This window comes from Rousettus aegyptiacus, unplaced genomic scaffold (genome assembly GCF_014176215.1).
Source record: "Rousettus aegyptiacus isolate mRouAeg1 unplaced genomic scaffold, mRouAeg1.p scaffold_m13_p_17, whole genome shotgun sequence".
Taxonomy (NCBI): domain Eukaryota; kingdom Metazoa; phylum Chordata; class Mammalia; order Chiroptera; family Pteropodidae; genus Rousettus; species Rousettus aegyptiacus.
Genome location: NW_023416292.1, coordinates 36303748 through 36326782, shown reverse-complemented (window position 1 = coordinate 36326782; position 23035 = coordinate 36303748). Strand labels below are relative to the sequence as shown.

General features: G+C 39.7%; 1 protein-coding gene across 2 annotated transcripts in view; it reads right to left on the bottom strand.

The window, feature by feature from the left end:
* The window catches only part of VAV3 (vav guanine nucleotide exchange factor 3), a 293077-nt gene that overhangs the window by 115496 nt on the left and 154546 nt on the right, over positions 1 to 23035 (bottom strand). For both annotated transcript variants that reach the window (XM_016159794.2, XM_016159795.2), the window contains exons 14-15: positions 22279 to 22411; positions 21786 to 21895 (exon numbers count right to left, since the gene is read on the bottom strand). In XM_016159794.2, the coding sequence (XP_016015280.1) occupies positions 21786 to 21895; positions 22279 to 22411 (243 nt within the window). The remainder of the gene's footprint in view (positions 1 to 21785; positions 21896 to 22278; positions 22412 to 23035) is intronic.

Genomic DNA, 23035 nt, shown 5'->3' with positions numbered 1-23035 from the left:
CTAATTTAGAAGAAAGTTCTAAAACAAATAAAAGGCTGTTATTACCTTAATTGATAATAGCTTATATAAATCATTTCTCCATGAGGACTGTGGATAGATCAGATAAATACACAAATTCCGGAGCTCAAAAGAGATCTAAGGTTGCTTGAAACGGCGCTGCCATGCCCCACACAATCCACAGCATGCAGGGCAGGTCACTGAGCTGGCTGCAAAACAGGTCTAACTTAGTAGAGTGCTTCGTATACTCTTAGGATTACCAACCAAACATTCAAGAATGTCACTGTAGTATGCCCAGGTTGCTTTTGTCAAGCCTCGAGCACTTCCGAAGTCTCTAGTTCTGAAAAAGCATATTTAAACCAAGTAAAGTCTTAGCCAAAAATCCAAAGATCATTTTATTCCTCAAGCTTAGACTTCCCTGTAAGATACAACTTTTAAGGATCTCATTAAATGGTCATTTTTGTTATTATTTTTCCCCCTTTCTTTTAAGATGAAAAATTCCAGAACAAAATCCAAATATTTATTTTTGAAATATCTTATATTTTTAAATTAAATCCACCAAGCAGGTGACAGATAAATACAAAAGATTTTATTCATACAATCTTTTGGCAAACTACCCTAGATCCTTACTTGTTTTTTCACGATTTGTTCCCACACCACCACCACATACTAATTACACTATTGGCTATTTAAAAGGGCAAGAAAATGAAAAACAAAAGGCCCTTCAAAAACTAAGTTAAAAAAATAGTCTCAGAAGGGACATCTTCACCTATGCCTAAGGATCCATAAAAGGAGTGAAAACAAAGAGATTTATAAATCACATCCAAATCTCATTCTTTATATTCCAAATCATGCACAATCTTTCGTCTAGGGAAATAAATAAATACTTTCAAAATACCAATAAAAATAAGATAATGCTTGGCTCTGAAGAATAGTATTTTCTTATCTATTATATATTACACTTTATTTCATTCAACGTTGACATTATAGTAATTTTAAATATACATCCATCATCAAATTTCTGTGACATCTCAAAGGAATTATTGAATAAAATGTAAAGTTAGTTAAATCCATAATAAATTTAAAGTGGAAAAAATGTCAAACTACATGTAATTTGGGTCTTTATTTGTTACAAACTTGGCACGTAATATATCTTTCTATTTTTGTCTCTTCACCAATCAAAGAATTACATCTGTCATTTCTGCTATGGAAGGCCTGGTCCAGGAGTAGGAGAAGGAAGACGAATATCATTTGTTGGTACCTGTTCTACCTATCATTCAGATTTGCCCTGAAAATAAAATAAAAAACACATATATGTGCATCTTATTACATTTTATTTATTAAATGATGAAAAGCATTAGGCAAGTGCCAGATGCTAATTCTACTATTATTATTGTTGTCATAAGTGACAAACATGTTGTGGAAAACCCAGGTTTGTGAAAACCCAGAGGCCTCATAGAGATGGAACAAAATAAATGACAGCCCATCCATCACCATATCCTGCCTGAATCAAGGGAAACAAAGCGTTTCTTGTGTTAGACATTTAATAAGCATATTAAAACTTATTTAGTCATACATCCCACAAATCAACTGAGTGCCTATCATGGGATAGTATTTTCTAACACTGAGAAGACAATAGTGAATTTATCTAGCTCCACCAAAGACGGATCTCCAGTTAATTTGTCTTATCTTGCTTTACTGTGATTTTTCCATTAAAATAGATAAAATAGTTTTCCATTAAAATAGTGAGTGGGCAAGAGAGAAAGAAGGGGCAAGAGAAAGAATGGGAGAGCAGGAGAGGTGTCTCCATGTTCGGGATTAAAGAGCAAGACATGTTCCACCATGCCAGCTATTCTATGTACAGGACAGGTTCTCGAGCAGGGTCCCCAGCCTCCAGGCTCTGCACCGGCACCGGTCTGTGGCCTGTGAGGAAATGGACCACACAGCAGGAGGGGAGCGGTGGGCAGGCGAGTGACGCTTCATCCGTATTTGCAGCCGCTCCCCAGCGCTAGCATCACCGCCTCAGCTCCGCCTCAGACCATCGGGCCTTAGATTCTCATAGGAGGACCAGTCCTTGGTGCCAGAGAGGTTGGAGACCATTGTTCTAGAGAATCTGGATTTTCTCATTCTCCAGTCCAAGAAATCTGTACCGTAATTCAAACATTCAGAATAACATGAACTAGAAATGCTGAGGTAGCACGGTGAATAGCGCATTCCTGTAGCGCATTTTAAATTATGTCTGAAAAGACTGAAGTTTGTTGTTAAATTAATGTGGTTTAGAAGCACATGAAGATGGAGATGATGGTCCCACAGAGAAATATTTGGGAATAACAGAGGAAATCTGAAAGGTAATCTGACAAGCTTCATACAGATTTCTCCTTCAAAGTCTCTGATGATTACACATGGAAAAAAAAAATAAAAACATGTTTTAATCAAAACTCCATCCTTTGCATATAAAGTCTCATGTGCAGAAGTTGAGCAGGGTAAATTTGGCATGAACAGAGGCTGCTATCACTTATCAAACCAAAAATTACTCCTAAAAAAAGCAAGAACTTTAAAATGGTGAACATATGTATTAAAGGAAACGGCTTATTCATTACTAACATTACTATGACAAAACAAACAGCTAATAAAGATTTTTTCCAGTGGTTTGGTAATATTCTAGGCCTTGTGAGACTTCCAGGTTACGCGGTTGAGACCACGTGGCCAATGACCTTCACCAAGCTCTAGGGCCTCTGGGAAGCTTTCAGCATTTGAGCTGGAAAGAATGGATACGTAGCTCTGAGAAGGCAAGGTGTTCATTCCAGGGTTAGGAATAAGTAGGGAAAAGGCTGGACAAGTGAGGAAAATACAGGCTTCACGGGGCGGTAAACACACTTGACCTTCAAGGAGAGAAATGTAAGGAAAGCTGGTCTTTCACCCCACAACAGATGGGGAGAATCAAACACAGGTGCATCTCTCTCTCTCCACAAAGGAAAACACAGCCCCTCTACCTCGGAGGAAGGAAAAAGCTGATGCTTCTGAAGTCTGTCTCTGAGCCAGAAGAAAATCTGAGGATGTCTTCACATCCACCTACACAAACTAAAGCCGGAATCTCAAGCCCACTAGCCGCTCCCTCCAGGCACACACCAGCTGACCGCCACTGTTCGCTCAACTTGTTCCTTTCTACCTCCAAGTATTAAATGATAGTATTTCTGAAGAAAATGCACCTAAACCTGAGATGACTACCTGGGTGTCCAAAAGAACAGACAGCAAAGGCAGGTTGGAGACAGCCCCGTTTTCTGTGGAGTCAGTAAGTCTCAGAATATGCAAAACAGCACGAACACAGCCTCGGTCTCCACCGTGGAGTATGAGACTGAGCCCCGAGTCCTGCCTTTCAGCTGAATGTTGCGTTTCTGTCTCTTTGAACCTTATTATGTCAGAGAAGCTCAGAGTAAAATAGTGGACAGAGAACACTTCTCTCGGCCCTTGCCGATGAACTTCAGACTGTCCTGTGATCTAGGAGTCTCTCTCCTACAGTATCTATCCATTTTGAAATCACTTAAACTTCCAAATGAGGCCAAAAGCATAGAGAACGGTAAAACTCATATAGCTCCTCCTAAAACAAAAATCCGAACAGTCTCATTGGCTTGAAATAGAAACATTAGCCAGTCCACCTTGAAAAAGAAAACACACACACACACACACACACACACACTCTCTCTCTCTCTCTCTCTCTCTCTCTCTCTCTCTCTCTCAAAAAATATCCAGATGCTCTAGCAAAGGGACTCATTTCCAAAAACATTCAAGTATCTACTATGCTGCAGATGAAAGGTTGAAAGGTTGTTTTCTAAGTGAAAGGGGACCTCGCTTCAGCCTACAAACCTTCCTAGTCCCTGGTTCAAGTGAGGTTCCCTGGTGAGATTCAGTGGCGAACAGCTGCTTCGGGGTGCTGCTTCTTCCTTAAAGAAGAGCTCCCCCTTTGGGCCTCACCTCTCCTCCTACCCATAAGCCTCCCGGGCTCAAACTATCATAACAGTGTCTGGGCTCAGCCCCTGACACATGCCCAAGCAGCGTCGGTGGATCTAAACTAAGATGGTGACATTGGGAGTGAAAAAGGTAGGCAAAATTAAAGAGAAAACTAACAAGAGACCAGCATGCCAGCTTAGAGGTGGGCAATTTAGAAATGTCACTTTTACAAGTCGGACACGGACTTGCAGGTGACTACACTGGTGGCAGGGAGACCAGGTAAGAGGCTAACGGTAGCCCCAAAAGAAACGGCAAAGACTTCTCTTGATTCTGCATGACTGGGGTCATCATGGGGCAGGGCCTTAATCTCACCAGTGGTCCCCTGGACCAAAGACCTCTGGTCCCTGAACGGAGCCTTCCTTAAAGACGGTGAGAAGTCATGGAAGTTTGCCACATCGAGTAAAAGAGTGGGGAGGAGGTTCACTGGAGAAGGGAGACATGATCTCAGGGTTTGCTGAGTCCCGCTCAGGCTTTCACGATGCCGGCCATGCTGGACAAACGTTGGCAGCCAATCATTGCCTGTTTTTTGGGTTTCCTGGCAAGTATTTGGCTGTCGTGCAGGTGTATTTTCATTCAATGGCAATTTTTATTGATGTGCTATGCCACTTACCTTATAGCAACAAAGTAATCATATTATCCTGGGAAGTATGTACTTTTAAATAGCAATTCCAAATAGGTAAAGGCAAACACAAACCTCCTTTAAATTTAGGTTCAAAGAAAAAAAATTCTCTAATGAAAGATTTTAATATTATGCTGTCGATATCTCTATCTCAGAAATAAATGATGATGTGTGATAGCCTACCTCCAGGACTGTTGGGAAAAAAATCAATGATCTTTTAAAAACTTGAGCTCTGATATTTGCAAAGTGCTTCAGTTATGATGAGGAAAGCGCTAGAGGAGTTCACAAACAAACAAATAAATAAATGAATCTATTTAAAAAAAAAAAAAAGAAAAGAAAAGAAATTGCTCACAGAAGATAAACAAATCACTCCAAAGCAGAATTGTATTAAACTCTACTTAGGTCTGATTACCGCAGAAGCTACAAGAATTGTCCCAGCGTCCCCTGTGCTCCCGCTGCAGGAGCTCTGCGGGCAACTCTCCTGGCACCGTGCTGACCACTAACGGCCAGTTGGCTCATTTCGGTGTCCCCAGTCTTGTCTCAGAACTGTCTCTGAAGAAGTCATTGATCAATCAATCCATGTTCTGCATAACCCACCGTGCTCTGGTTTCTTCCGTGTTTAATACCAAAAACCCTCCCTCACTGAGAAGAAGTCACGATCACGTTTCCTGGATCGCGCGCTCTCTTTGCTTTTTCACCACAGGCTCACGGCTCATTTCTTTGGCTTGGCAAGATGATGCGTTCTGCTGAATCAGCAGAGGCTATCAATCTTATGTTCATTACGATCTGCAATGTAAGTAATGCCTTCATTTATAAGAAACCTAATTAAGCTAATTTTCAGTATTATTTTTTCATCATTATATTTCCACAGATGGAATAAGGCCTGCTTATTAAATTTTCCTGATGGTTTACAGAATAGGTCCGTAGAATTTAAAGCATATCATCACCTTTAGGACATGAAAGTCTTAATCCTCCCAAAGAGACCACACTATCATTGTCTGGTACGTACATGTACACACACACACACACACACACACACACACACACACACACCCCTGAGTAATAACTGTCTAGTGTATTCTTGAAAACCAAAAGAGAACAAACACAAGAGGAAAATGTCATAACTGTTGGGTAGAAATGAAAGAGGATGAGCTTACACTATTATTTTTATATCACAATTGGCTTCCATACTTCCCTCTACCTTCTTTTGCCATTCGCAACCCTTCAACATATTCAAGAGAGGGGCCACATAGAGCCAAACATAAGAGCAAAATTCCTTGTGATACAAGAAAAAAAATAGATCACAAATAGTTCCGAAGCCCTCTATTTACCTGATAAAGGAATTAAACGCCAGAGAAAGAACAGGGGCTTTCCTGGGTCACCCAGACAAGTCAGTGGTAGGACTCGGGTTCTTCCTCATGTTTTTTTCCCCCTGTACAGCACTCTTGGAACTTCACTAAAACGTCTTTTATGTTTGGTTTCCTACTCTGTTTTTAGGATGATGAATAAGATCATCACCATTAAATCTCAGAATCTTTAAGCCTTCATTCCTATTCGACATTCTCATTATTCTCAGCTACCTTACTTTTCCTCCAAGTTATTAAAAATACCACGAAAGCATAAATTAATCATTAGGCATCTAACCTCTAAACACCTTTATGAAACCAGGTTTATTGGCAATTTTTCATAAACGTGAATTCTCACTTTCCAAATGAATTTAAAAACCAATTGCAAACAATCTATTAATAAACATTTTAAATTAATATTTGACTATTTCCCCAACCAGTCATATATTCGGATCACCAACCCATCTGGTATATTCAAAATGGCCAGCTAGCCATATTTTACATTAAACATAAGCCCATGAGACTTAGCCTTTGTGGGCTTTGCACATTTAGACTTGTGTCAATATCAAGAGTCAATACAAACCTAATACTAAAACATTCAATCTCGTACGCTGAAATTTTATAAAACCAAGGATTCTCTCAAAGCATCAATACCTTTTCGGAGTCATTTTTAAACTCCCAAATAAACTCAGTCTAAGGGGAGTTTTGTTATAATTGAATATGGAATTGCAAGTTGGACTATGCAACACATTAAACAATTAAACAAGCAAAAAGTTTAATTAAATTTCTAATTCACTCTGGATTTCATTCTATCCTGCAATTATAAGGTCTCATGCTAGTATTAAGTATTCAGGAGTCGGGGGTGTCCTGCTGAAAATAAATCTGCAATGTCAATGGTGAGCCGTCTGTTACTGTCAGATAGATGGAGGGATAATGGTCCTATTGCTAATAACCCCTGGAGGAGGCTGGTTGAGTCCTCCTCTTCCAGCCAAAATCTGCTGGTCCCTGGACAGGGTACTGGCACCTTTCACCAATAAAAGGTGTGCCTGGAAAGAAGAGGAATCACCAGGAATTAAGAGACCTGGGGTCTAGTCTCACTACTTGTTACTGTGTGCACAAAGCTACCCTAGGTCCACCTGGATACAAAGTCTGAGATCAGCCCCTCTGCAGGCACTGAAGGAGAAGAACACAGTTTGGTACGTGATCTGTCTGTGAACTGGCTGAGGTTAGAGGGGGTGGGTATCGTTCCTCCACAGTTCCGAATGTAGGGCTCTTTGCTAGACTGCCCCAAAGAAAAGCCTTCATGAGAAGAATCTCGTGTATATGCATGTTTCATAAATATGTATGTGCAGAAATGCATGTGTGTGTCTAACACAGGACGTCTCCAAATCAGCGGCACCGAGGAAAAGGCTTAGCCCAGACTACTTATCAACTTGCACAAGTCTGAGGCCACACGCAAAAAGGATGCTTAGCTATAAAACCAGAAAAAAAAAGTGTTTGTGAGACAAGAGACAATAACACAAGCCTGGGGCTCAACACACAGTCATTACTGTCACCAAGCACCATTTGAATCTTGATATTTCCTATCCCGAAGAGCTCTCAATAGCTTCTACTTCATTATTCCTAATCTCTATGGTATGTAGAAAATCCATTAAGTTCCTCTATGGTGTTTCTTCTAGTAAATCAAAGTCTTACCCAATATTGTTTGTTCTGCCAAAATGATTTAGTTTTCTTCTCAATCTGAAAGATGTTTAGGTCATCGTAAACATTGGAAAATGCAACTCAAACTCCTGCCACAATTGAACAAGCCAGGAAGAGCTTGGCCTCAGGAAAGTAAGACCTCGGGTCTATTTTGCTATGGACGAAACTCTATTTCCAAGCTCTTTCTAGTCTTTAAAATGCACTGACAGCAACAGCTTTAATTTAAAATGCCAGTGTTCTATATGTCAAAGCTCAAATATTCTCTGAGAAGGAGCTTTAATGTGTATATATTATTAATGCGCTATCAAAGAACAGATCCCTGAGTTGACTCTGACCAACGAGTCATTAGTCAAAGACTACATAAAGCAAATCTGGTGTAGGATAACAGACGAGAGAATTTTATTTCTCGTTGCTTTGGCTATCCGGGGGAGAGAGAGAAAAAAATAAATACAGGAAGTCTGCAGTTTCGGGTTAGGAGAGAGAAAAACTGGGTTTAATAAAACATCATGTTTATTCCTTACTAGCCATTTGGGCGAGAAAGTTTTGGGAGAAAGGAGTGGAAAAGTATGTCTTACAAAATGGTCTGCAGAAGGGGAAGGGGAGGAACCTATCTCTGGTCCTTAGTTTTCTTATTTGTAAAATCAGAGTTTACTGCCCCCAAGTTTGGTGAAGGTTTAATGAGATAAATATAAAAAGTGTGGCATTGAGCTTGGAATATAATGTTAATGTCAGCAAATGTCGATTCTCTTAAAGGGCCGAGGCAAAGAAATATCTGAAGAATCGTAAATACAAAAGGTGGGGCTTTTGTTTATGATAACAAACTGAGAGTATTTTTAATATTTTTTTTTATTTATAGAGCCCATTCATTGAGGGCATTTGCGACTTCTGAAATCACCTCCCTTTTTTCAAAGGGCTGGCTGCTTTGTGCAGACAGTGATGTTGCAAAGATAGAGATGCAGATAGGACTAAATAATTAAGAACCACTTAATCACTTTTAAGCCAGATCATCTCAGCTCCTAAACTTCACTGTTTTCTTAGAGAAAGATGCTTAGAAGAAAGTCTGCTATTCTAATAAGTGACAGGCAGGTCAAAGACACGGTTCAGAAAACCACTTCAAATCTGGCTCTCCCCGGGAAGCAGAAGCTGTTCCACGTTAGTGCAAAGTTTATCGTGAAGGAGAAAAACGACAGTCTTCTCACACTGTGTTCATACCTCCAGTGACTTATGTAATAAATACCCAATGTTACCGAAGTACTGTATGAAAACAAACATACATATTTATTTAGAACATGTCTTAATCCACCCTGACAACTGGCCAGGGCTTAGTCTCAGACTATGAGGCTTTCCCTCCCCAATTCCTTTACTGCTAAAAAGAGAATTTAAACTCCCAGGCTAAAAGTACATTATTGAGACAACCGGAAGAAGAAGAAAACAACATCAAATCAAATCAAATCAAATCGAAACTGGGCATAAATTACATTAGGCTTAATCCTGTGACAAGGTAACCAAAAATCTTGCTATAAATATCTTATAAATTAAGACCTAATGTATTTTACTTTCAGGAAATCTTTTGACGCCCACATCATCCTTACAAATTGGTAATAATTGCACAATGTTACTTAATATTTGTGTTAAAATACCCAATTCTTAGCCCATGAGCTTCACTAAAATATAAGTGGAAAGTATGTAAGTTCTAATGATATTTTTCATCTAGTGTGCGAATGAACTACATAGAAAAACTGAAGTAAACTTTCATCTTTGGAGGACGACACTCTTGCTATGAAGGAGATAGCATAATGCTAAGGGGCAAAGCTCTAGATTGAGACTGAAGGTCAGTCTCCGCCACTGGTTCACTGAAACGCACGCACACACGCACGCACTTAATCTCGCCTTTATTTTCCTTTTTTTTTTTTTTTTTTTTTAAGATAATACTTTCCTGGCTACCTCACGGGACCCCTTGAGAATCGAATGAGATCTTATCCAAAAACACTTTGGAAACCAGAAAGCGCTCTGTAAGAGTCAGGAATTACCTTTATATGCCACCAGGCTCTAAATAGGCTTAACACAAAGGAATCGAAATCTAAAATCTTCCTTATACTACTCAGGACCAGAAGAAATGCTACATGTTATTCAATCACAAGGCTTCAAACTGATTTCTAAACATTTATTTTTTATGGGAATGAGGGCAGCTGGCATCATACCTTGCCCATAGCACTGGGTTGAAATTAAACATTCGTTTACCCCTACTTGTACCTGACCCAGATCAGCATTCAACTAAACTAGTTAATAAATGAATCTTCTTGAATTAAGTTTCTTTTCATTCATTCAAGGGAAAGAAGCTTTGAAACATGAACTTCTACCTTCAAATACTTTAAGGGTAAACATACAGGAAAAAAGTTGCGCGTGTTCTATTCGGGCCCGAGAAATAATATTAGGAAATTATACTTGAACAGACAGATTTCAACTCATTATATGGAAGAGTTTTCTACTCTCAAGCAAGGCAAAGAAGGAGCATAGGTAGTGAGGTCCTCATCACAGGAGGCATTCAAGCACAGGCTACACTTGGAAAGCAGTTGTAGGAAAGGTTCAGGCAATGAATGGTCAGAATAGAATAGCTTGAAACTCCTCTTCAGAGTGCTTATGAGTTTATAAAACAGTATGATTTCTGAAGATCTTGATCATTACAAACAGGTATTTAGAATATACGAGGGAGGGGGGATCACGTAGAACAAATTAATTTTTCTAAATTAATTACCAGTGGCCAATGACATTTTTTCCCTATTTTAAGAAAAAAAAATACAATGCTTAACCTATAACAACTTACTTTTTTTAACTGAGGAAAAGCCTTCAGTTGCAAATGGCTTTCCTTAGCTCCCTAGAGAGCTAATAATTCTTCCAACATTTGCCCAGCAGCATCGCAATGCACTGGACTTTTCTATGGCGAAATTTCCATTTCCATTCTCCTTACATCAAAATAACGTGGTATAAACCATTTCATGTATCATGCCATTTAACACTGCTTGGCACTGACATCATAAGGCTGACTTGAAAATAATATAAGCCTTGTTAGAATGTAACCTCCATGAGAGAAGGGATCATGTCTTAGTCATCATTTATCCCTAGTGCTTAGAAAAGTTCCTAGGCATGTAAGGGACACTGAATATACTCATGAAAATTTGAATGAATACAGATATATAATTTCGGTCTCATTCAATAATCATTTCAGTGTGACTTCCTCATCTCTCCAATGAGACTTACTGTCCCATAAAGAGGAACAATGAAGTCCATCCCCCATTTCCATGGATGGCCAAGCTTCAACTACAGCTTATTTTAGCCCCAAACAATATTTCCTATGATCTAATAATTTGTTATCAAGAAACGCCCTAAAAGTAGTAGCTGTGACATTAACTGTTAGGCTTAGACATATAAATCAAAGCTTGCTCACTATCACAGAATTCATGGATCATGTAATTTTCTTAGAGGAAACTAGATACATAGTCGACTCACTGTAACAAATGATTCTAAAACAATTTTACTCTTTGTGTTAATCTCTACTTCACCTGGACAAACTGGAGACCGTTCAGCACCCACTACCGCCAGGTTAAACGCTCCTGGCTGCACAGTTACTCATACAGGAAGAAACACAAGAGATCCAAGGTTCAGTTATAGCTGGGGAAAACCAGCATGACTTCGGCTTAATCATTGTATTTGCATTTGGTTTCAACCAGAGTAATGATTATTTGTTGATGCAAATTTTGATGTCTCTCCTTCATTCTTGCTCCTATGACTTCTGCTTCCTTATAAGCATACTCGGGAATGCCAGAAAAACATCAAATAAGTATTAAATATAACCAGAGAGAAAAGAGAGCGGTTGATACCCACCAGTAATAGAACAAGAATAATATTTAATATTTACCAATGCTTTGTCATGCATGAAGTGCTGTCGCATGTTTCTGGATCAAATGAGCTCCTCGAAAACTCTGTTTTATGACAGCTGTGATTTTTCTGAGCACTGCCCCATGTCCTACTTCCTCTTATTGCTGCCAGGAAACTGCAGTCCACCTGCCTATACTGAGTTAACTGCCAATTTTGAAAGGTTATAGACAACGCATTAGGTGCAGGGAGAGTCAAGCTGGCTTCAACGTCGGAGATTAATATGAAGAGGTCAGTTCCATGAGACTCGGCACAGCTCAGGGTCATGTCGGCATGGGTTTCATGTTCGTAAACAAATGCTTCAGGTTAAAAATTGGTAATGAAAATCTTTTAAGGAAAAAGAATAACAGGTTTTTTTAGTGTAGATAATTTCTCCAAAAAAAAAAAAAAAATGCACATAGGCAACCCGACACAGAGATGCTTTGTGGATGATGCCTTGGTAGTTACGGCTGAGAGGCTGATCGTTTCCAGACACTGACAGGCTTTAGACACCCAGAAAGGGCCAAAGCAGATGCCACCACAGTCGAAATGTCACCCCCACATACAACCCATCCAGGAAGTTTCGGCCCTGGGCCAACTCTCGGCACGACCGCGCCTTCCTTTGCCCTTCCTAGTTTTCCTTGGTGTGGTTGCTCTCCAGGAAGGAAATTTCAGAATAAAAAAAGGCACGAATGTCATTACTGCTGGGAAGAAAACGCTTCCAGGGCGCAAAGCCATCACTACAACACAACTATCCTTGTTGATGTCGCTGACTACTGAGTCCAGGAAAGCTGACCATGGTGTCGTCACTGGTCTGGGTTCTGTGGGCCTCATGGTCCTTCCCAGGAAACCATGTAACAAAACTCAATGAAACCAGATACCTGAATAGATGCAGGCTACTCTTTGAGCAGATATTTTTGATATCCATTTGGATAGTACACAATAATGCCAAATACAGGTAATTCATCCAGGTGTTTTGGGTTTGGCGGCAGAGAGAATATTTTATAGCTAAATCTTCACAATGACCTGAACAGGAATTAGTGCTATTAAAAAAACAAAACAAAAAAAAAAGTCACACTTCTACAAAAGGCCACACTGTGGTTCCATTATAGCTGGAATCTCTTAGTTGCAATATAGTCTCACTACATTCCCCAGGCCTGAATCAGCATCCTTGTGCTGTAAAACAGTCACTGACCACAGCTCATGGGCCAGACGTGGACCACCACCTGTTCTCCTGGAGCACATCACACTCAATTCATTTCGGTATTATCTATGGCTGTGTTATTACTACAGTGATAGAACCGAGTAGTCATTACGGAGACTGTATGGTCCCCGAAGCCTAAGATATTTACTTTCTGGTCCTTTACAAAAAAAAAAAAAAGAAAAGAAAAAGTATGCCAGCCTGTTCTAAGGGATGAAAATTATCGTTTCCACAGATAGTTATTTATATATTTGAAGAGATCCAAACAGACCTCCTGAAGATGAACATGAAGAAGAGGCAGGGGAGAGAAGTACCAGTCCTGCGACCCTACTATTCGCAGTAGTCGCTTCATGTAGATATTGGAGGACACTCCATCTTGGCAAAAATAAAGCTGGTCTTTTAAATTTGCACAATAGAATGTTGCCAAACCTGGTATTATGAACATGGGCCCCTTGTCGATCAACAATAAAGACTATCTTCTCTAGAGACACTCACCAGATTTTTGAATCTTATATTGGTGGGTAACATAACCCAGCTTTATTCCTCGATGGCCAGGGGAAGGCGCTCCCTATCTGGCCTGACCAGGCACCTCCCACGGGAGAAGCAGTGCAGTTGGGTATATTGGTCCACTGCAGGGAGCAGCATACAGTGAGATGGTCACACTCCAGGGTGCTAGCGAGCACGTCGAGGAGACCAGTGAAGCGGCAGAGGGAACAGGTGCATGAAAGGAGCCTCCCATGACATCCATTAGAACCACAAAATGTAGACCATGGCTAGATTTCAGGTGGAAAACAGGGAAGGAGTGGGTCTTTCTTCTGGGTCTGATGGGGGGCCGCAAGGAATCAAGTGTGTGGACAGAGAGAAACGTGAGGATGCAGGGGGCTTCAGACACCTGACACCTTAGAACTGGCATCTGGGCCAAGCTCTGCATACATCTCATCGAGGCAAGGAGGCCCCAAATAGCATATGAGTTGCAAACCGTTCTGCAGGTTTTGGCATAAGTATAGATTAGATCAGCGTTATCTGAAAGTCTCGGTAATGTGACGATTACACATCCTGCCTGGTTATGAAAGTCCATCCAAGCACTAGGTCGGACTGCCAATAAGAAACCTATCCGAAAGGACCAAAAGAACCAAAATCTGGAAGCGTTGGGTTAGGTGTCTATAAAAATGCCTATAAAAAAAAAAAAAAAAAAAAAAAACCTGCAATCTCATTTTGCAAGGCTAACTTAAGACAAAAATAATGATATATATCAAGTTCTAAAACTTCAAAAAACCTCATGCTGCTGGTATAGAACATATGTTTTCCAGCGCCTCCTACCTAAGGATCTGCTTTATAAAACCTTCTTATCACACTAGAAAAAGTTCTTTTTCTTCAAGGCTGTTGCAATGTCTTGTCAAACGGTAAGAATTTCCTAAGTCATCAAGTCTTTCTTTTATTGCCCTAGTCAAAACTAGAAGGGTAAAATTTCAGGTTTACAATAAAGTTATGATTATTCCCTGCGTTCCGGGATGGAGCTAGCTGATCACACACTTGGACACTTGCCCTCTTGTTTTTAGCCGGATGGGACAAGCAGCTGCGAAATAGACAGCTAGGTCTAATGGTAATCCCATGACCCGGGGGCCAGCTTCAGGCACTAAAGGTGCCATACGGCAACCCAAAGGCAATTTATTTCATTCTTTATTTAGCATTTTAAATAACATAAAGGGAAATATAATTCAGGGTCCGCACAAATGCATTTCTAAAGGCCCTTTTCCCTTTTCCGAATCCTTCAGACCCAATACCTCTCCCAGAGCCTCGTTCAACCAAAACCCAAAACTTTTTTCCATTCCCAGATCCCAAAAGCTTTCTTTTTCTCTTTCTCCCAGTATTGACCATACAGTTCAATTTTGCTTCTCTCCTAATAAACAAGAAAAAAAAAACCCTCTATTCTTTAGGAGAAGACAAGAAAGGTAAAATTGAGCAGGCAAGTAAGGGCTTCTCTTTAGCCAGCAGGGAGCTGTGCGGTGGAGGGAAGGCTGTAAACCCTACACTCAGATAGTTTTTGTCCAGCCATGTAATCACGACTGAGAGAGGAAACTGGGGAGGGGAGGTTACTGATTCGGCATAGCGGTCAGGAGAGCTGTCTCTCACAAGGTGACATTTAAAGGCGAGATCTGTAGGATGGAGAGACGGCGACCCAAAGGGCAGGAGGCAAGACGCTGCTAGGTAGGGAAATCGGGGTGAAGGCCTGAGGCCTGTGCCTTCTCCAGGAGCTGAAATATACTCAGTCTAACGGGCAAAGTGAGCCTGGGCAAAGTTCATGTGAGATGTCTCTGGAAAGACGGGCAGCATAAAATCACGGAGGGCCTTCTTAGATCCCAGCATGAGTTTTGATATCATAACAAATGCAATCAATAGCCAATGGAAGGTTTTAAGTAGGGCAGGACACAATCAGATCACTCTGGATGCTTCCACTAGAGTGGACTGGTAGGGAGGGAACAGGGTAGGAAGACATTAACTAGAGATTCGGAAGGAAGGTGAGGATGAAGATTACAAACAGGGGTCAGGTTTAATCTGCAGAGACTGAGGAGAAATCAACGATTACATGCGGAGGGAGGAGGACAATTTTGGGCCTCTATCTATTTATAACTGAGTCGGATTGGGAGGAAGAGATTATTTTAATAGAAATATCAAGAATTCAGCCTCAAAATTCGATCCAGTATATATTAACTAAAAATTATCATACTTAGAAGTTAACAGTATTCAAATTCAATTACAGTAGATCCCTCATGGTTAGACGCCCGGGGCTTCCAACAGGGTCTGGCGACAAAGCAAGTGCTCAATAAATATTTGTAGCATGAACACAATTTCCTCTGGTAATTATCTCTCTGGTATTCAGACTATCAGAGCAATATCTTTAGATTAAAACAAATTATGTTTGATGAAATATAATTTTAAATTTAAAATGTGGAAAACATACTCACTGCTTTTTATAATACAAACCCAGGAAGGTAAATTTCCAGAACATGTTTATGTCTAGTGGAGCCTGAGTGTGAGGAAAAGGCTTTGAAACATTGTTCTGTCTGACCTCTGATTATTTAAATTTTTCTTTTTAATTCTGTGGCATGTGTGCTTTTTATAGTGAGTGACCTGCCATGCCTTCTGGAAGTACAAGGGGAATAAATTTAAAAAGAAACACTGTGGCTCGGATTAGATGTGACTTGTGGAGTTTAATGGCCGGGAGCCCGGCCCCTGGCCCCCTCCGCTTGTGCACTGAGAGCACGGCTTCCTTTTCAGAGCTCCACCTTGGGAAAGAGCTCAGGGGCCGCTCCTCCCTCCGGTATCGGACAGGACAGGACAGGACCGGGCAGCCTGGTCCCAGAGCCACCGCTCCCCACCCCCACCCCAGCAAACACTACGAAGGCTGGTTCAGAACCTACTTCTTTCTACCATAAGCAACACTTTTTTTTTTCCTATTTAACTTTTTCTTTCTCCAACTTGTCCATTAAAAAGCCTTCTCATTCTATTATCCAATCTTTTTATTTCACATTCTACCCAACTTTGACTTATTTCTGGAAGAGTTGAAGAAGCTCTCTGATCTTCTAGGCCCTGGTCACCGTGAAAAGAAAAAAGAAATCTGACTCCAGCTTCAGATAAAAGGATTTGAGTCCAGTTGCTTATTTTAGTGCCTTTCTGGGCTCTACTATAAATAATGTAGCACTGAACTTGCCCAAATTTGCAGAAATGCTCCCGTGGTGGCTAGTTTCCTAAGCTATAAAATGGGCATGACGATGTTTACTAATTTAAATCTAACAAAATTCATAAAAACACACTGGGTATAAGCTTAGAACCATAGCTTCCTAACAATATTTTGAACGTTGCTATCGGCACTCATATCCACATTTTCTGAAATCATATGGAAACTAGCTTCGGCTCATTAAAATAGCTGCCATCCTATTTTACAAATAATTAAATGGAATTGTAAGAGACAGTGACCAAAAAAAAGAAAAAAACGCCCTTTTGGAAATAAGAACAAGCGACACCTAGCATTCATTCTCTTAAAGATTTAAACATATTCTACATATTAAATATATACTACAGCTCTTGAACATTATTCAGCTCAATAACTGTTCCAATGACCTCAAGAGCAATCAGTTCTGCTACCTACCACTTCCCCTCCCAGGGAAAAATAAATCAATCCTTCTTCCCACCCTGTCCAAGTAGGTCACTGCTGCTCTGCTCTGTGTTCAGCCTTTCCTATGGAGGTCTGCCACGTTCTGACGTGGTTCACTGCACATCTGAACTGCTGGCGGTGGTCATGGCCAAGGAGGCCAGAGAACACGGCTAGCGAGCCGGGGTGGGATGCGCTCAGGGAAGACAGAGGCTGAGATTTAGGCCGCCTCTAGGGAGACGACCTGCATCACTGGGTACCTACTCCAGTGGTATTCCTGCTTTCCCCGTGGTCTTTTTTTTTTTTTTTTTGACATTCTAAACAAAGAACAGTGTTTTAAATGCCTTAAAGGTGATTTGCAAATTTTTTTAATAAAAAAAAAATGATCCAATCATCCTATATAGCAGCAGAACTGCCATCTTCCATAAATAGAACTGGCAAGTATTTCATCAGTCTTGAAATATCGTCTCCTTTGATTTCCCACCAGCCTCCCACCAATGCTTCTCTTTCGATTTCAGGGTTCCTTAAAGCCGCACCCTAGCACGCTCTGGGATGACTTACAGGACCCACGTGGAAGAGACTGGAAGATGCCCGCCCTGTGCAGGCACAAGGCTTATTGTTTTCCATGTACTGTCATGAATGATGCAGGATTTTTTAGTTTTCTTTCATTCTCCATGGCTTAAAGAATAAGAGTCCTAGAACTTTAGATAATGAATTAAAATAGCAAATTTGAACTACAGGTAAAGTCTGAAGCCTTAAGACTTAGCTAGATTAGTCTACTTTCCTGAGCACAAGACAAGCAAGAGCTAGCTCACGAAGCTGCAAACGAGCTTTCTCCCACAATGAGCTTCAAAAAAGAGGGGAAGAAATCAAATCATGGGGTATTCTGATGCTTGAATAAAATTCTGACTAATTTTATTTTGCCATACATGGCAAAATCCTTGCATGCAAAAACCTTCAACTTCACCTCTGAGTGATCCTAAAAAAAAAAAAAAAAAAAAAGATATTTCCACCCTCTCACCATCTGCATCGGCAGTCCATGGAACTCTGAAATACAGCCATTTCCATGGATGTTTAATTATATTGTTGAGGTGTTTGCAAAATGCTCACAGATTTAAAAAAAAAAAAAATCTAGTTTCCCTGTGTGTGGAACTATATATTTTTAATTTTTTAAAAATTTTTCAATTACAATTGACATTCGATATTACTTTATATTAGTTTCAGGCATATGGCATACTGGTTGGACACATATAATTTATGAAGTGATCCCCCCATAAGTTTAGTACCCACTTGGCACTATATATGGTTATTACAATATTGTTGACAGCATTCCCTATGCTGTACTTTACATCCCTGTGATTAATTTGTAACTATCGATTTTGTACTTCTTAATCCCTTCACCCAGCCCCCAAACCCCTCCCATCTGGCAGCCATCAGTTTGTTCTCTGTATTTATGAATCAGTTTTGTTTATTTTATTCTTTAGATTCCACATATAAGTAAGATCACATGTCATTTGTCTTTCTCTGTCTTATTTCACTTAGCATAATACCCTCTAGGTCTATCCACATTGTCACAAATGGTAAGATTTCATTCTTTTTTATGGCCAAATAACATTCTGTTGTACACATGGACCACTTCTTCTTTACCTAATTATCTATCGATGGACACTTAGGTTGCCTCCATATCTTGGCTACTGTAAATAATGCTGTAATGAACATAGGGATGCATATATCTTTTCTAATTAGTGTTTTGAATTTCTTTGGATGCATACCCAGAAGTAGAACTGCTGGGTCATAAGGTAGTTCTATTTTTAATTTTTTGAGGAACCCTCATACTGTCTTCCACAGTGGCTGCACCAATTTGCAATCTCAATAAATAGTGCACAAGGGTTCCCTTTTCCCCACATCCTTGCCAACGACACTTGTTTGTTGATTTATTGATTATAGTCATTCTGACAGGTGCGAGGTGATATCTCACTGTGGTTTTAATTTGCAATTTTCTGATGATTAGTGGCCTTGAGCATCTTCTCATATTTCTGTTGACCATCTGTATGTCTTTGGAGGAGTCTATTCAGCCCCTCTGACCAGTTTTTAATGGTGGTGTTTGTTTTTTTGGTGTTGAGTTGTATGAGTCTCTATACATTTTGGATATTAACCCCTTATCGAACGTATCATTGGCAAACATCTTCTGCTATTCAGGAAATTGTCTTTTCGTTTTATTAATGGTTTCCTTTGCTGTGTAATAACTGTTTAGTTCGACATAGTCTCATTTATTTTTTCTTTTGTTTCCCTCACCCGAGGAAGTATATCAGAAACATTCATTTATTTATTTATTTATTTATTTATTTATTTATTTATTTATTTATTTATTACTAAGGACAATGTCAGAGAGTTTACTACCTACATTTTCTTTTAGGAATTTTATGGTCTGGGTTTTACATCTAAGTCTTTAATCCATTTTGGCTTCGTTCTTGTATATTGTGTAAGAAGGCAGTCCAGTTTCATTTTTTGCATGTATCTGTCCAGTTTTCTTAACATCATTTAATGAAGAGACTGTCTTTACCCCCGTTGTATATTCTTGCCTCCTTTGCCATAGATTAATTGGCTACATAGGGGTGTTTTTATTCTGGGCTCTTGATTTTGTATTGTGGTGGAAATTTAAATCCATCCATATTCCTATATGCATGTATCTGTAAAGCAGTAACTGATAGTGACCTACGACTACCCACTTCTCATTTCTTTCGCCGTAAGAGAATCTCGATTCTTAACTAAGCACAATCCTGCCTTGAACAGAGATTGTATGTTCTAGGCTCCCTTGTCAGATGTGGCCACATGACTAAGTTCTGGTCAGTATTACATAACAAAAGTTTGTGGCATTTCTACAAAGGATCCTTAAAAGAGATTCTTTAGCTGGAACTCCAGCAGCCATCTTAAATGTCAAGGTGACCAACCTCAAGGAGAGAAGCCAAATGCTGATAATGGCACAGCAGGAAGATCTGAGCTGGGTCCCTGCCAATATCCCACACCACCCCTTGTCTACCTATCCTAGATTCTACATGACAGAGAGACAACCGTCCATCTTAATGAGTCTTGCATCCAGCATTTAGCTGCTTGATTTATGACAAGTGAAAAAAATATTAATCTATATGCCTATCGTACAGCCCAAGTCCATGTGCTTGCCCTGGACAAGAAACTTAACTTATCTCCTCTGCAAAAATCCCTTCACTCCTCTCATGATTACACAACTGAACAGAACCCATAAGGAAATACTAGCCCGGCATTTTTCCCAAGAGCAAAGGCCTAAGGTTGGCTCTGCCTGTGCATATTATCGCCAAGCATCCTGTCATTCCAAACCTAACTGCTCAACGCCAAGTGGTGTCTATCACTTGAAACCTCAATGACTTAACACACTAGGTTTATAATGCGGCGAACTGGGTGGAGGTCACCAACTTCTTCACTTGTATCCAAAACCAAAGGGGTCCCTGTGGTACAGCCATTGCATTAATGCGCACAACTTCTTTTGTTTAATTATTGTAATCAATAGCAGTAAACTGCAAGAACTAAAATAGTATACTGGAAGATGCCCTACACCCATAGGTGTAGGACTAGGATCCCAAATACGAAACGTTAATAATAGTAATAATAATTGACATCACTATTCTTTAATATCAAATGATCGTTGTACTATTTGGCTAGCACTCTGCCTGATACATATTATCTAGAATTCAGAATATTATTATCCCTATTTTACAGAGGAGGAAACTGAGGCTCTGCAAGGTTAGAGAACTTGGCTAAGACAAGCAGCCAGCCCGTGGCAGTGATTATCACTGGATCTAGAGTTGTCTATAATCTTAAAAATATCTTAACTACAGAAGCTTATCTTTCAAAATGTAAGGTAAAATAGTCATAAAAAAAATCTATTTTTTTTACTGTAGAACTAAAACAATCTAAACCTTCCTCCGTTTTATGTTACCATGAACATGTCTTAAAACAAAGCAAAAACAAACAAAAAAATCTGATAGAATTTGTCTGCAAACGGTAAATAATGCTAGGATACAAATGAAGCAAATCACAAAAGTTTTTTTTCCTTAATTTTACCTTTTGTTAACAGTTTCAATTTCAGGGTGACCTTTATGTTTCTATAACCAGGGTTGTTATGCACCTTTTAATACATAAACATGAAAACTAAAAAGAAACCCCTATAATGGCGTGTTCTTGTGTAATTACATCTCTTTATGCCATTCCTTTTGAAACAGGTCTGAATTATTTCCCACCTCTTTGTCAAGCTTTCACTTTAATAAAAGGAAAGAACACTGAAAGAAACCAAGCCCTTAAAGCATTCACTGACTACATCAAGCAATTTATCCAGGAATCAAACAATAAATGAGTTTTAAAAACAAGGGGGTGGGAATCAATCTTTCTATTAAAAATATGTGCATGTGTGTGTGTGTGTGTGTGTGTGTGTGTGTGTGTGTGTGTGTGTGTGTGTGTTTGGGGGTTATTTCTATTCATTTAAAGATACATATAAAGCATAGTAATTACATTAAAAGTTTATCATTAGAATTAATATTTTCATAGGCCGCTGTAAGCTAGAGGATTAAAATACACCCGATAAGAAGGAAGTCAAACAGAAGGTTAGAGCTCCCTCTTTCTTTTTCTTGCAGAAATTCACCAAAACCTCTCCTGGGAGACCAAAGTTAGCAGGCAGACAGCCCAGCAGCACCCGTGTGCCTGCAAAGCGCATCTGTACACATGCTGCAGCATTAAAGCAAACTTACTGGCAGTTCATTATTCATAAGACATCTAAGTGGTTGGGGAAAGAGCACTTTTAAAAGTAGAGATACTCACAAAGCCATTTCGAACTGTTCCAGCCATTTTTTCTTTAAATCTTTTGTTTTGCAATAAAATTCTAACCCATTTTGTCCTTGGATGTGGATGAGGTAGAAGCCATAAGACCACTGTTAAAATTAATATTCCTCAGGTTAATACGTATCATTCGTTAATAACATCAAGTTTCCAAATTCACTAAAACACCACCATAATCATCTGCAAACCTCTCGGAACGTTACCCACATACAAACTGTGACCAAGATCACCGTAGTTTACTTCATATCTACAACAATTTCTATGCCAAATGCATATTACTGTCTTCATCATTAAGGCAGAGGGGATCACATCAGCTGTGACTGTCCAATTATTTCTCAGACACTTGCTCCTAATCATTTTTCGAAATACAAACACCTGAATCAATAAGATACCTCTCATATGCATGTATTAGCACCCTTTCCTTGAATTTTCAAAGTTATGAGTAAACCAGAGTTATTAATTTCCAAGAATTCACCTTTTTATTTTCTTTATCAGTTGTAGGATTGTTGGCTATCTTGTACTGCTGAAGATCTATTATTTCCTTCATTTCATAGTTATCACCTTTCCTTTTACAGACAATCACTGCCAAATCAAATAAGAAGATATGCCTGAGAGAGAGAGAAAAAGGAGAGAGATTGATTTAAAATGGGTTGGAAGCATGTGTTACTTCTTCCCTGGTGAAACTTAATTATACCAACCAAGCATTTTTCCTTTGAGTTAAGACAAAGGCAGTGCTTGCTGCACACTGGGAATGGACGGGATGTATCCTGACACTACCCTTTACTAAATGAATGGCCTCACTGTACCTCAGTCTTCTCATTTAAAAATAGGCAAAATTATAAGAACGATATGCACGCTGCAGAGTTGCTTAAGAAACAATCGATATGACATAAAGCCATGTTCTTAAGAAATTACTTTTTTCGTTTAACAGCTAAACATTTACAGAATAACATTAATGAAAACAATAGCAGTCGAATTCTATTGACCTTACAAGGAGCTGGCCAGATGGCCTTGAGAAGCATTCACCCCTTTCACAAAGATGACTCACTTAATTTAAACCCCTGAATCCTCTGCCGAGGTATTATCATCATTTTCATTTCATTGGGGAGGAAACTGACTTAGAGAACTTAGGTAATTTGCTCAGGGTCACCCTGCTAGTGAGGTGTGGGCAGGATTCACACCCAGGTCTAACTGTGGGACCCGTGCCTGGACCCTCTATGTCGCCCCTCGTG